The 12,354-nt window shown below is 52.5% G+C and overlaps 1 protein-coding gene across 1 annotated transcript in view; it reads left to right on the top strand.

Moving 5' to 3' along the window:
* NACC2 (NACC family member 2) overlaps positions 1 to 11,744 on the top strand; it is a 54,390-nt gene extending 42,646 nt beyond the window's left edge. Inside the window, exons 4-7 of the mRNA XM_066610683.1 lie at positions 5,238 to 5,405; positions 6,274 to 6,379; positions 6,792 to 6,889; positions 8,362 to 11,744. Of these exons, the coding sequence (XP_066466780.1) occupies positions 5,238 to 5,405; positions 6,274 to 6,379; positions 6,792 to 6,889; positions 8,362 to 8,867 (878 nt within the window). The 3' untranslated portion in view covers positions 8,868 to 11,744. The remainder of the gene's footprint in view (positions 1 to 5,237; positions 5,406 to 6,273; positions 6,380 to 6,791; positions 6,890 to 8,361) is intronic.
* The last annotated feature ends 610 nt before the right edge of the window (positions 11,745 to 12,354 follow it).

The raw sequence follows: 12,354 nt of genomic DNA on the forward strand, positions 1-12,354 counted from the left end.
TGGATGAACCTTCTGTTCACCATGTTTCTGATGAAACCAAAGTGAGGTGAGGGGTTGTTGCTATTAAGTTGCGTTGGGGGTTTTATGTGCTGAAGCCAGGAGGCCCTCCCTCCAACGTGCATGGAGGAGTGAAAGGGGCTGGCAAACTCAGGACCAAGGAGTATGCTGGATGGGTCCTGAATATGGCAAGAAACTTTGCATGCCTTTGGAAAGAAGGACATGGTTCTTCTGAGATGTCATCTGAGGCCACTTCAAATTCACTCCTGTGCCCAAAGGTGTGGAAAAATGTCAAAATAAAGAGCCTGCCTTAACTTCCATGTTATGCAGGCAGAGAAACTGTTCTTCAGTCTCACGAATTATGCTTGGTTCTGTCCGAAATGAATGAATTCAGTCTTTAGAATTAACAAGCAGAAGGGCTGCTCTGATGACCTCCCTTGCTTCGTTAGTTTGGGAGTCTTAATTTTTTGCGGTGGAGTTGGCTTCTGGAGCTGAAGATAAGCTTTGCAAGAGGCTGGTTGTCAAAGGCTTGGAAATTGCATGCACAGCAGGCAAGGCTTTTGTTAAACTAGCCTAAGGTTGCACTCTTGAGCGTAAGATAAACTTTGCAAGAGGTTGATTATTAAAATTTTTAAGTTTGGCATTTATAAGCATACGTTTCGTTAAAGATTGACAAGCCACCAACTTCAGTGTTGCTCCTGGCTTGCAGAAGAGGAGGCTTGAGGTTGAAAGATGAAGGGAAAGTGCAGGCCAGTGGAAGCCTGCACACCATGGAGGCCATGGTGGGGAAGTGCAGGAAGGCACCTTCAGGTATAGTTTCAATGCATTTTGGCAGGCAGGTGAATTTGTAGGCACCTGTACTTCTTCTCTGAAATGCTTGAGTTTTTAAAAATCCTGGAACGTTTTTGTTCTTGGAAAGGAAATTCCCTGATTTGCATAACCCCTTAGGGTGAAATGTGACTTGGCTGCAGCCCCAGGACACGCTCAGCTCTCCATGTGTTGAAAGCACTCCTGCCCCAGGTGTCCCAAAGGCACATCCTGAGTTGACCGAGAAAGTGAGCCAAGTCGCATGAAGGGTTACGTGGCAAAAGAATGAGGAAAAAAGCAGTTGAGCACCCTGACTCCTGACCCTGGACACAAAACACTGTTCTTTTAATTTTAATTATAATTTATAATTATATGTTATAATTTATAATTTTAATTATAAAATTTGCAGATGATACTACAGCAGTGGGGCTTGTTAGCGGGAATGATGAGTCTACTTATAGGTAGGAGGTACAGGAGTTGTTATTGTGGTGCAAAGAAAATAATCTCTCACTTAACATAAAAAAACTAAAGAACCTATAATTGAGTTCCAGAAAAAGAGGGATGTACACACACCATTATACATAAATGGTGAGGCGGTGGAGAGGGTTGCTAGTTTCAAATTGCTAGGTATTTACATCACAGAGGACCTCTCATGGACTATTAACACCAGCGTGTTGATAAAAAAGGCACAAAAGCAGTTATATTTTCTGAGGAAGCTTGGGAGGTTAAATTTGTCACAGCAGCTGCTTGCGTCTTACTATCGTTGCACCATTGAGAGTGTCCTAACCTATGATATCTTGGTGTGGTAAGGAAATTGCTCTGCAGGGGACAAAAAAGCTCTGCAGAGAATTATTAAGATCTCTTAATAAGATCATCAACCTTCATCTACCAGCTTTGGAGGACATCTATACATCTATACTTCTGCTGTCTGCAGAAGTCACATAGTATTCTGAGAGACCCCTTCCATCCGGCTCATAAGTTCTTTGAACTGTTGCCTTCGGGTAGACGATACAGAACTATTAGAGCAGCACCACACGACTCCTGAACAGTTTTTATTCCACAGCCATATTGAATAAGGCGATATAGTTGTTGCCCTGCTCCTGGGCATTATGGTCTACTGTTTTTATATTATGATGCGTGTTGTAGCACAATGACAATAAAGTTACTACTACTACTACTACTATTACTACTACTACTACTACTACTTTGGAGTTATCTGAAACGTGACTGGCCAAGGGGAGCTCTGCCTTAGACCTCATCTGGCGTCCCAGCAGCACGAGGAGCAGAACTTTCAGGTTTTTGTACTGACTGGATGCTCCCCATCCTCAACTCTGCTGCTCAAGAATGAGCCCTCACTCAGCAGACCTCTGGGCAGGAGTGTGTTGGTCTGCTTTGTGAAGGAGTGGACAGAGGAGTGGTGTTCCCTTGAGGAGCCTCATTTCCCACGTTTCCCTCCCTCAAGGAGCCACTGCAGAAAAGGTGCAGGATCACAGGTGTTCAGCAGCCAGCAGGAGGTCTGTGTGGGAGCAGGCAGTCCTCTGGGCACCTTAGCCATTGAGGGCTTTGAGGATCCAAACCAGTATCTTAGGATGCAGCCAGAAAACCCACAGGAGCTTGCAACGCCCCCAAGGACAGTTGGGAGCACATGTAGTTCCAGGCAGGGGCTGGCCTCCATCAGTAGCTTCCACTGGCAGCCCCATCCCAAATCTTCCATTCAGGACAAAGCAGGCTGCAGAGCAGAGTTGGACCTGGGAGTATTTACCCCCAACCCCACTGGGCTCCCCTGGAACCTGGCCTCCTGGCCTGACCCCTGCTGGATCCAGGCTGGTTCAGAGCACCAACATGTTTGCCAGGTTCAGAAGGGTAGGAGAGGGAGAGCCAAGAGCTCAAATAGGCACTGACTGGGATGCCCAGTCAGCCTTGCCCAGCAGTGCCCTGTGAACGCTGAGCAGTGCTAAAGTAGGGCACTGCGACACCCCCACCTGCAGTGTAGCTGCAATGGACTGGAGCAGCATTCTTTCAGGACCCTATCACAAAGTGGTCCCAGCCCAGGTAGGAGATGTGGAAGGCAGCCTTGCCAGTGGTATCAAAAATAGTCCAGAGGAATGAAGAGCAGGGTGCTTACCCAGTCTCTCTCCCCCAGAGCAAGTTATCCACCTCTCTCTCTCTCTCTCTCTCTCTCTCTCTCTCTCTCTCTCTCTCTCTCTCTCTCTCTCTCTCTCTCTCTCTCTCTCTCTGGTATTGGGCCTAAAGCAGATTCTTCCTTTCTCTGGTCATTTTCCTTCCAGGGTTACACTCTTGAGCGTAAGATAAACTTACCTCCCCCCGCGCTTATTATGTAGAAGGTCCTAGACAGTATCTCAAAGCCAAATTCCTGCCCTGGAATGATAGAAAATAACTTCTAGCAAATGTACCCAGAGATTGATCACCAGTTCTAGCAAGACCTCCTTATCCCTTTGTGCAAAGAAGAGACTTCTGCCTCCCTCGCCACCATCCGCACAGAAATGGGGTTCTCTCTCCTTCTCCCCCCTTTGCCCCGTGGGTGGCATTCTCAGCCCAGAAACATCCCCCCCCCCCCGAACAATCCTCCTTGATGTCTGCCCAGTTCGTGGACAGGAGTGGAAACTGCAGTGGTGTTCTCTGCAGAATTCTCGCTAGTTGAAATTGAACACCAGCCTCTTCTGCCAGGGAACCAGAGGGCACCTAGTGATCAGGGCCTCTTGCTCAGCACCAAACACAAGCAGCACCAGAAGACCGACATCTCTGCTGCTGTGGTGTGTCCAGTCTCAACCAACTGACTTCTGCAGGTCCCAGAAGCTTTGCCACTTCACTCAAAGCATCCATGCTCATTGGGTATGCAAAAGGGACCCAGAAGTCCCTTGGAACAGAGTCACAAAGTGCATGTGGAACAGCCTGGTATCCTCTGGGTGCAACGGTTCAAGCGAGAGGGTCCACCATGTCAAGTGGGGCAAGGGACGGGTCTGTGGGGAGGATCCTGCAGTTGTCCCATGGGGGTGGGCTTGGAGAAGGAGGGGTTTGAAGGAGAGGAGGTGTTGCCTGGGGCGATCCAGGAGGCAGCTTTGGGAAGGAGGAGTAGCAAGGGCAGAAGGGCAGAGTCACCTGGGGGGACCCGGTGGCCTTTGGGCCACTGAGTGGAGCTATAGAAGGGCTGGGTGCTTGACATGCCACTGACTGGAGCTCCACTCCCTTTGGTTCAGTGAGGCTCAGGCAGGCTTTGCACAGAGGGGATGCAGCCCTACTGTGCAAGGCCTGGGCATGGGGGGATGCTGCCCTCTCCCCTCTGCAGTGGCAGCTCCAAGGGCTGGCGACTTAAACACAGATCTGCACTTACCAGGAGGCCACAGTTGGCAAGTCTGTAGTAGTCCCAACTTCTGGTAGCTTGCAGTTGTTTGTGCAAAGTGCTGATTTGCAGAGAGCACAGCAGACCTTTGGAACTCTCTGCCACTGGAACTAGCAGAGGCTGACAGGGCATGTCCAAAGCAGATTTGCCTCTGCTTGACTGCTGTTGGAGAGCCTGAGAACTTGTGGCAGGATCCTCAGAAGAAGTTCCACTGTGCTCAGTGAGACTTGTCCCCAGGTCATGGCCCCCAAGCGTAGCAGCCTGAGCTTCCCTGAAAGTGGTCGCTGCATGGTCCTGGTCAGGAAGGACAAGCAGGTTGGGTGCTTGAGGGCACTGCTGGGTGAGTGCTCAACTCCACCACCAGTAGAATCAATGCAGCAAGTCGGTGGGCAGAGAGGAGCAGGTGGAAGTTTGGGTCTGGTGGCATTGAGGGTGGAGAGGGAGAGCACACTCACTGCGGTACTGGAGCTGGCATTGCTGGGGGGGGGAAGCTACTGTGACCCATTTGTTGATCAGCCCTATTGGGGTGTCCTGCAGTGTGCTTGCCAAAGGAATCAGAACCCAGAAGTGCCTCTCAAAAGTCCCTCCAGTTCCTAGTTACATACCTGGCATCTCAGCCCATCTCACAACCTCGTGAAAAGTGTGCATGGAGGGTAGAAACAGGAAGGGGTGTGTCTGCATATAGAGTGAAAAGCATAAAATGTACAGCGGGTCCTCCGTATCCACGGGATACATTCCAGGATCCCGAATACCGCAGATACTGAATTCTGCGGATAACAAGGGGGTGCTGCCGCAATTACCTACCTGGGTGCCACGCCTGGCCTCCTCAGGAGGCCTCCCGGATCGACCGGCAGTCGTCAGAATGAACTGGAAGTTCCTTCCGCTTGCATCTGGGAAGCCTTCTGAGGCCCTCCAGCTGTGGGCTCGGCATCTGGAGATACTCAGATTCACTGATGCCTCTCTTGCTCTTCTATCTCACCAGCAGGTTTTGTCAGCCATTCGGTTGTCCAGGTTTCCCCCCCGATTTGCCACGTGGTGCTAACACTTCTCCTCCTCCACTCTTTCCTTCAAGTGCCTCCGGAGAAGCCAGAACAGGGTCCCCTGGAGAGCCGCTCCTGTGTCCTCATCCGGCGGGACTTGGTGGCGCTCCCTGCGAGTCTCATCAGTCAGATTGGCTACCGCTGCCACCCGAAGCTCTACTCAGAAGGAGATCCTGGAGAGAAACTTGAACTTGTTGCAGGTAATTGAGGTGTCCCAAGGCAGGCTGCCCCTCTTCCTCCCCTCTGGAAGAGGTCAGGGGTGCGATCACACACACAGCTTGACCTCAGTCATGTGAACAAAGGACTGTTTGCTGAAAATGGCCTCCTTCATTGCGTTTCAAGTTTTTGGAATCCTTCAGCTTCTGTTTCTCCTGAATAGTTTGCTGCCTTTTTTGTTTTTATTTTTTTTAACATGAGATCAGATGGGGAAAGATCCTCAGTGGTGGTGCTGGGCCCTGTCTAGAATGCTGGGTGTGTAAAATGCAGCCCTGTCCTCAGCCCTGCTTGCTTGCAGTCCCAGGGCACTCAGGTGCTCTCCTGGAGTCATAGGCAGCTGATAGTTGCCGGTTGGTGGGGGGGCTGTCTTTTGGGAGCTGCTGATGTGGCTAGGAGCCAGGCAGCCTGTTGGTGGGTGCAGGCCTTGAGGGCCTCCCTTGGCACAAGGGATGGGGTCACAACCTTGCAGGGTCTGGCAGGGTAGGGTGTCACAGCTTGGCAAAACCAGAGGCATGACACATGACTGGGCTTCCTCTGGGCATTGCGCTGCTGGAGAAGGCCGGGCAGGCTGTGCACGGTCAAAGCACCAACTGTGCTGAGGGTGGCGCCCTGGAGGAGCTCCAGGAGGGTCCTTTCAGCAGATCCTCAGGGCTACTGCCAACAAGACCTGCCAGAGGAGGGCAGGGACTTGAGCTTGGGCTCCTCCTCCAACCCTCTGGATGTGTCTCACCCTTTCTTAGTTTGGGGGGGGGGGGGTCTGGGTTTCAGTGTGCCTTGTTCAATTGGCCCTTTTCAGTGCCAGGCTGGGTGCAACTTCTTAATGGATCTTTTACTCTCTTCCCCTCCCCCCAGGCTCCGGTGTTTACATCACCCGAGGGCAGCTGATGAACTGCCACTTGTGTGCAGGCGTGAAACACAAAGTCCTCCTGAGGCGCCTCCTGGCAACGTTTTTTGACAGGTATGAGGAAGTGTGTTCCTTGAGCACACTCTGCCACAGTAGGAAGCCAGCCTGTGTCTGGACCCACTGCCCAGGAGGAGGAGCAGGGTTGCCCTGGGGAACAGCTAGGGCGGCTCCTCCTTGGCAGGCAGGCCAGGAGCAGAGCAGGTAGCTGGCTTGGGGGTCCCCTTCCCTCCAGACCTTTTGCAAACCCACGAGAGGTACCTGGAAAGAGATCCTCACAAGTGGGGCAGGCCCCAGAGCTGGGCTGCTGCCCCCCTGCCCACCACGCATCTCAGAGGACCCCAGTCCAGAGGCTTCCTTCTGTGGTGTGCTCCCCGTCCTGGCTTTGGATCCCAGCTGAGGGTGTGGGTGAGGCTACCGCTGGCAGCCGGGCCCTTGTGATGCAGCTTCTGGTTTCTTCTTGGCACAGGAACACGCTGGCCAACAGCTGCGGGACGGGCATCCGGTCCTCCACCAGCGATCCCAGCAGGAAGCCCCTTGACAGCCGGGTCCTGAATGCTGTGAAATGTAAGTGGTGCTTGAGGGTGCTTGAGGCAAGATGGAGAGTGGGTGTCCTTTCCTGAAGGCCATCACAGCTGAAATACTCTTTAGGGGGGAAAGTAGTGACAGTATTAAGTCACATGTTCCGACAAGTCGGATTCCTGAAATTCTTTGTCACTGCTGTCTTTTTAAGAGCACCAACAAGCACAAGAGGATCAGCTTAATTAATCTGTGCAATTCATTGCTACTACACATGGCGATGGCTATTAACTTGGATGGTTTTAAAAGAGGATTGGTCACATTGATGTTCAATCTAGTGGCCATTGCCGCATATAGTGGCAATGAGTTGCACAGATTAATGAGGCTCTGTGTGAAGAAAACCCCACTTGGGATCCAGAACCTCCTGATGGTTGGTTTCATTGGATGAGCAACCTGGTTTTAGTCTGGCAAAAGAGGGAGACATTTTTTCTCTCTCTCTCTCTTTCTCTACACCAGGCATATTTTCATAAGCTTCAATTATATCCTGCCTTTACAACTTTTCTCCATGCCAAAAAGTTCCAAGCGCTGCAGCCTGTCCTCATCAGGAAGGTTCTGCAGCCCTCTGATCTGTTTGGGCTACCCTCTCTCTTGTCAAGCTCTTGAGGTGTGGTAAGCAGAACTGTGCATGGAATGTGGAATATGGCCACCCCATACTTTTATACAAGGGCAACATCACATCAGCGGTGTCTCCCACTCAGTCCTTACCTGAATTGCCACCTTCACTGTTGCCGCACATGATCAACATTGTCAGTTCGTGTCCACCACAACCTCAAGGTTGCTGTCCTAATCCATCATAGGCAGCTCAGATCCCATCGTGCGTATGTGAAGTTGGACCTTTCTGCCAAGCTTGTGTTGCTTGACCCTTGTTGACTTTCAAATGCATTTGCAATTTGGTTGCTTTTCAGCCAGTTTGGAAAGGTGCTTTTGGCTGCCTTGGTTTTGACCACTTGCACAGTTTGCAGGTGTTCCCAGACCTGGCCCCTCACTATCTCTCAGCCAGATTATTTAGAGGTCAGAAAGCACTCACCTCAGTGCAAATCCTTTGGGGAAGCCACTTCTTGCTTCCCTCCTCTGTGCAAACTGCCCTCTTAATCCTGCTTTGAGCAGTTACAGAACCACTAATTGAAACCTCCGGTGGTGGCAGAATCAGGGCCACCCTGTGCCTCTGAGCTGCAGCTTGCAGGCTTGCTCTTTGGAGAGCTCCAGCTCCAGCTGTTGAGGTCCATGGATAAAGCGCGCAGGAGCCACGTCTGGCTGGAGCCTTTGTGAGTAGATCAGCCTCTCCTGCATACTTCCAGTCTCTGGCTGGCTTCAGGGGAGCTGCTCTGTGCAATCAGTGCTTTAGGGTCCATCTCTGCAATGGGGAAAAGGGTCAGGAAGTGTGCCTCATTGCAGAGATCGTGACACGCCTCACTGCTTCTTTTGCCAACCTTGGCTGAAAAGGCTCCCTGTCTTTGCAGTGTATTGTCAGAATTTTGCCCCGAGCTTCAAGGAGAGCGAGATGAACGTCATCGCGGCCGACATGTGCACGAACGCCCGCCGGGTCCGCAAGCGGTGGCTGCCCAAGATCAAGTCCATGCTGCCTGAGGGGATGGAGGTGTACCGCTCCGTCATGGGCTCCACTGCCAACAGCAGCACTCCCCTGGACCCCGAGTTCCAGCCCTCCACGGCACAGATGTTTGAGCAGCGGATCTATGCGGAGAGGCGGGGTGAGGCTGGGACTCTGGCGGCCCTGAGAACTAACACGGTGACTGTCGACCAGAGCGGCGCGGCCGGCCAGTTGTTTGAGCCAGGCGACGATGCCGACGGCCCCGGCTCAGTCCTCCAGGAGTCGGCTGGCCCCGAAGCAGCGATGGCTTCCGAGAGCCAAAGCACCACGCAGCCTTTCGAACAAGGGTCGGGCTCCAGCAGCCGGCCGGAGACGCCTGTGAGACGCCCAGAGGGCGCCTACGCAGGGACTCTATGAGCGGAGGGTGTCGAGGTCAGCCTTTGGGGGGGTCTTCCCCCCTCTAAGATGCTTGCATGCGTTATTAATACCGAAATGTGACCCAACCATTTACCTACTGAACTGCTACTTTTGCCTGAGAAAAATGTGATTTTTATTCTGCTTGTATTTAAGATTTATGAAGGAAGTATCACATTTGTTATACTGTAAGCAACTCTAGGTCTGAGGCCACCAATGTAAGGAAAACGCAAAACCCCTGACCTCCTTTTTTGAATAACTCCCAAGGCAGGTCTAGAAGATTGTAGCATCTTACTTCAAAACAGCGAGACTGCATCCCCCACCCCCATCGCCAGTCACGTAGCAACCCAGCACCCACCCTCCTGAGCCACCATTCTTGCCAGGGAAATTGGGGCAAGAACTGGCAGGAGTGGGTGGGTCAAGAGACTGGAAGAGCAGAGAGAAGGACAGGGATCAGTCCCAGGCCGGGCAGAGCTCTGGCTAGTGTTGTCAGGCTGTTGGGGCAGGGTGGGGAGGGGGGTGTTGTCTCTTGCACAGTTTCATTGCCTGAATATTTTGTTTTGCCTGGGGACAGGGACTCTCCCATCTGGCAAAATGGGCCGTGGCCATGAACAGGATGTCTTGCCTGCGCACACCTCCAGTTTGAGACGCTGCCAGAGATCTCTGCGGTGGGTTGTGCTCAGCTGGGAAGAAGGACTGTCGGGTTGGCGTGGCAAGGTTCTCTTCCTTTCTCTATTGGCCTGCTTCCCGTTGCCGTGCCTGGCTGAGCCTTTGCTGGGCACTGTTGGGTGAGGCGCGGCAGGGGCTGAATCCTGACCATCCTATGCTATGATGTCTGCTTGTGCAGGGTGGCTGTTGGAGTGATGCCTGTATAGGTTCAAGGAGAACCAGATCGTGGATGCGTCTTGAGGAGCCACATTTCCCACTGTGTGTGGCCACAGAAAGCATTCCAAACTGAGTCTCCCGGAGGAGATTGTTTTGTGGGGCCTGCCCTGAAGTGGATGAGGGCCGTGTGTGCCATGATCTGCCTTGTGTCGTGTTTCTGATCTCTGAAACGTTGCTGGCAGAAAGAGTGCAAAATGAGCCAGAATTGAACTCTTTTTGACCGTGGCAAAGGTTGATGTTGTGTCCACTGATGGGACCCTTCTGGTTTTGCACTCAGGGACAGACTTATTCCTGGTGGGATATTGCTGTAGGTGTCTGAGGCCTTGTTCCTTGGACATCTCCCAGCAGGGCACTGAGTGGAAAAGATTGTGTAGGCTGGTCTGCATTTGCTGCTCTTTGGTCTAAAGGCCGTAGCTCGGATTTTTCTGATGGGGGAGAGGCTGTCTCTGAACTGATAATCTTGTAGGTCCCCTCTGCAAGTTCCACCCCCTGCCAATCCAGGCAGTCTCCCTGCTAAACTTTCCCCAACAGATGACCCTCCAGCCTCTGTTTAAATACCTCCAGCTAGACCTTTGCTTCAGTCTTTGGAAAGAAATCAAGCAGGGCAGTCCAACCAAAAAGATGAAGCAGTGAGGCAGCAATGGTCATGGGTGGCTTTGCCGTCTGGCAACCCCAGGATTTCAGAAGGGAGCCAGTGGAACAACTCAGGCAGTTCTTCTAAGGTGCTGCAAAGATTGAGGGCGGTGGTGCTTTTCCCCAGAGGGGAGGCTACTGGTCAAGAGCAGCATTGCAGGCCAGACCAGGGTAGTCTGCCAGGGTAGTCTGGTGATTTCTTAGTGCAGTGGTTCCCAAACTGAGCCATGGCTACCTGGGAAGCTGTGGAAACCAGCCAGGGGAGCTGCAGAATCCTCGCAAAAAACACACTGCCCTATACAATGTATAGGATTATAGCCCTAAAGGGGGGCATGAGCCACTATGTCAAGGAAGCCACCAGTCAAAAAAGTTTGGGAACCACTGCTTGGTGCAAGAGATACAAGCTGGGGGACGAGGGGTTGAAAAAGCAAGTTTAGTGTGAGGGTGGATGCATCTTCCTGCTCTGCTTCTCCTTGGGGAATGGGGATGGGGGAGGGAGAGAGGATACGTGACAGGTGGTGGTGATGATGATGACGATGGTGAAGAAAAACTGTGGATTTTGTTTCAGTGCACTGCGGCTGCTTTTGTGGAGTTTAATGACAGTGCGGGCACTGTGTTGGCCCAGAACATGCAGACGGGCACTTGTGCATGTGTTATGTGTGGGTGCATTTTGGAACAGTCCCAGGCATCCCCTTCACATGTTCTGAGACAGGCAGAGCCGCCCTTTCAAAGGGGCACAGCCCAGAACTGAGGCATGAGAGTCACTGAAATGTCTGTTGGGGGTGGTGCAGGTTGTGATGGAGTCTGTGGGGGCCCTGCGAGATGGGGAGGGGAGCAGGCTTGTGTGTGCCTCATGTTGGAGGACATCATGTTGGAGTGTCGTCGTCATCCCCAGCGTGTCCTGATACCTTCTCCCCTGAGGTTCTTTGGCAGACTCTGTGCCCAAGGACAAGTTGTGGGCGAGTGGGCTCATCCTGTTGGACTCTGGCTCTGTGTGTTTTGAGACACATGATGACTCATTCACACAATACACTTGCACAGGGATCCAGGCTGGGTTGTTGACCAACCAATTTTGCCATGTGAATGTTTTCATTGAAAGAGGTGTATAAAAACCGCCTTCCACTTTCCTCTCCCCACTCCCACAATTTCCTATCTGACTGGATGCTGTTTTGGTGTCACAAGCAAGGGGCCAAGTGACACCCACCACCCCCTGTCATTTAGCTGTAGACAAGGGGTAAATAGACCAGCCTGAAATTGGGGGGGAGGTTGTTTCCTGAGCTCCACCTGGTTGGTTGGTTCGCAACCTTCAGTTTCAAAAGACTATGGTATAAGCCTACAGCACCCGGTATTCCCAGGTGGTCTCCCATCCAAGTACTAACCAGGCCTGACCCTGCTTAGCTTCCGAGATCATGGTCTAAGCCTACAGCACCCGGTATTTCAGGTGGTCTCCCATCCAAGTACTAATCAGGCCTGAACCTGCTTAGCTTCCGAGATCAGACGAGATCGGGCATGCGCAGGGTAACAGTAGCCAAAGTCTCTGTCCCAAACTGGGCAGCCCTCCCCCAGCCTCAGGAATTGCTTGGAGATCCTGAGGCCTCGAAAGCCTTCCCCGGGCAGGCAATTCCAGTTGTCTGAACCATGGCGCTTGTCCAGTCGCACCCCAGGTTGCCCATCCTGCAGGGGCTTCGGTGGCAGGATGTGGCCTGGACACTGTGACTTTGGCGTTGGAAGCAGGGGGACGAGTGTGTGCTGGTCTGGGGGACAGTGCTGAATTTGGGGTGCTTTTTCTGAAGCCAAGCTTAAGAGCTGGAGCAGCAGAAGTGGAGTGGGGCACCTTGAAGTTGGACAATGCCCTGTTCACCACGGCAAGCTGTGAAGAAGAGCCACTGGCCCAGCCAAAGCTCTGAGCCTGTCCTTTGGACTGAGACAGGGCTCTCCCCCATTGTCCTTCCCCTCCTTGCAGTAGTCGCGC

Source organism: Tiliqua scincoides, chromosome 16, assembly GCF_035046505.1.
Source record: "Tiliqua scincoides isolate rTilSci1 chromosome 16, rTilSci1.hap2, whole genome shotgun sequence".
Lineage (NCBI taxonomy): Eukaryota > Metazoa > Chordata > Lepidosauria > Squamata > Scincidae > Tiliqua > Tiliqua scincoides.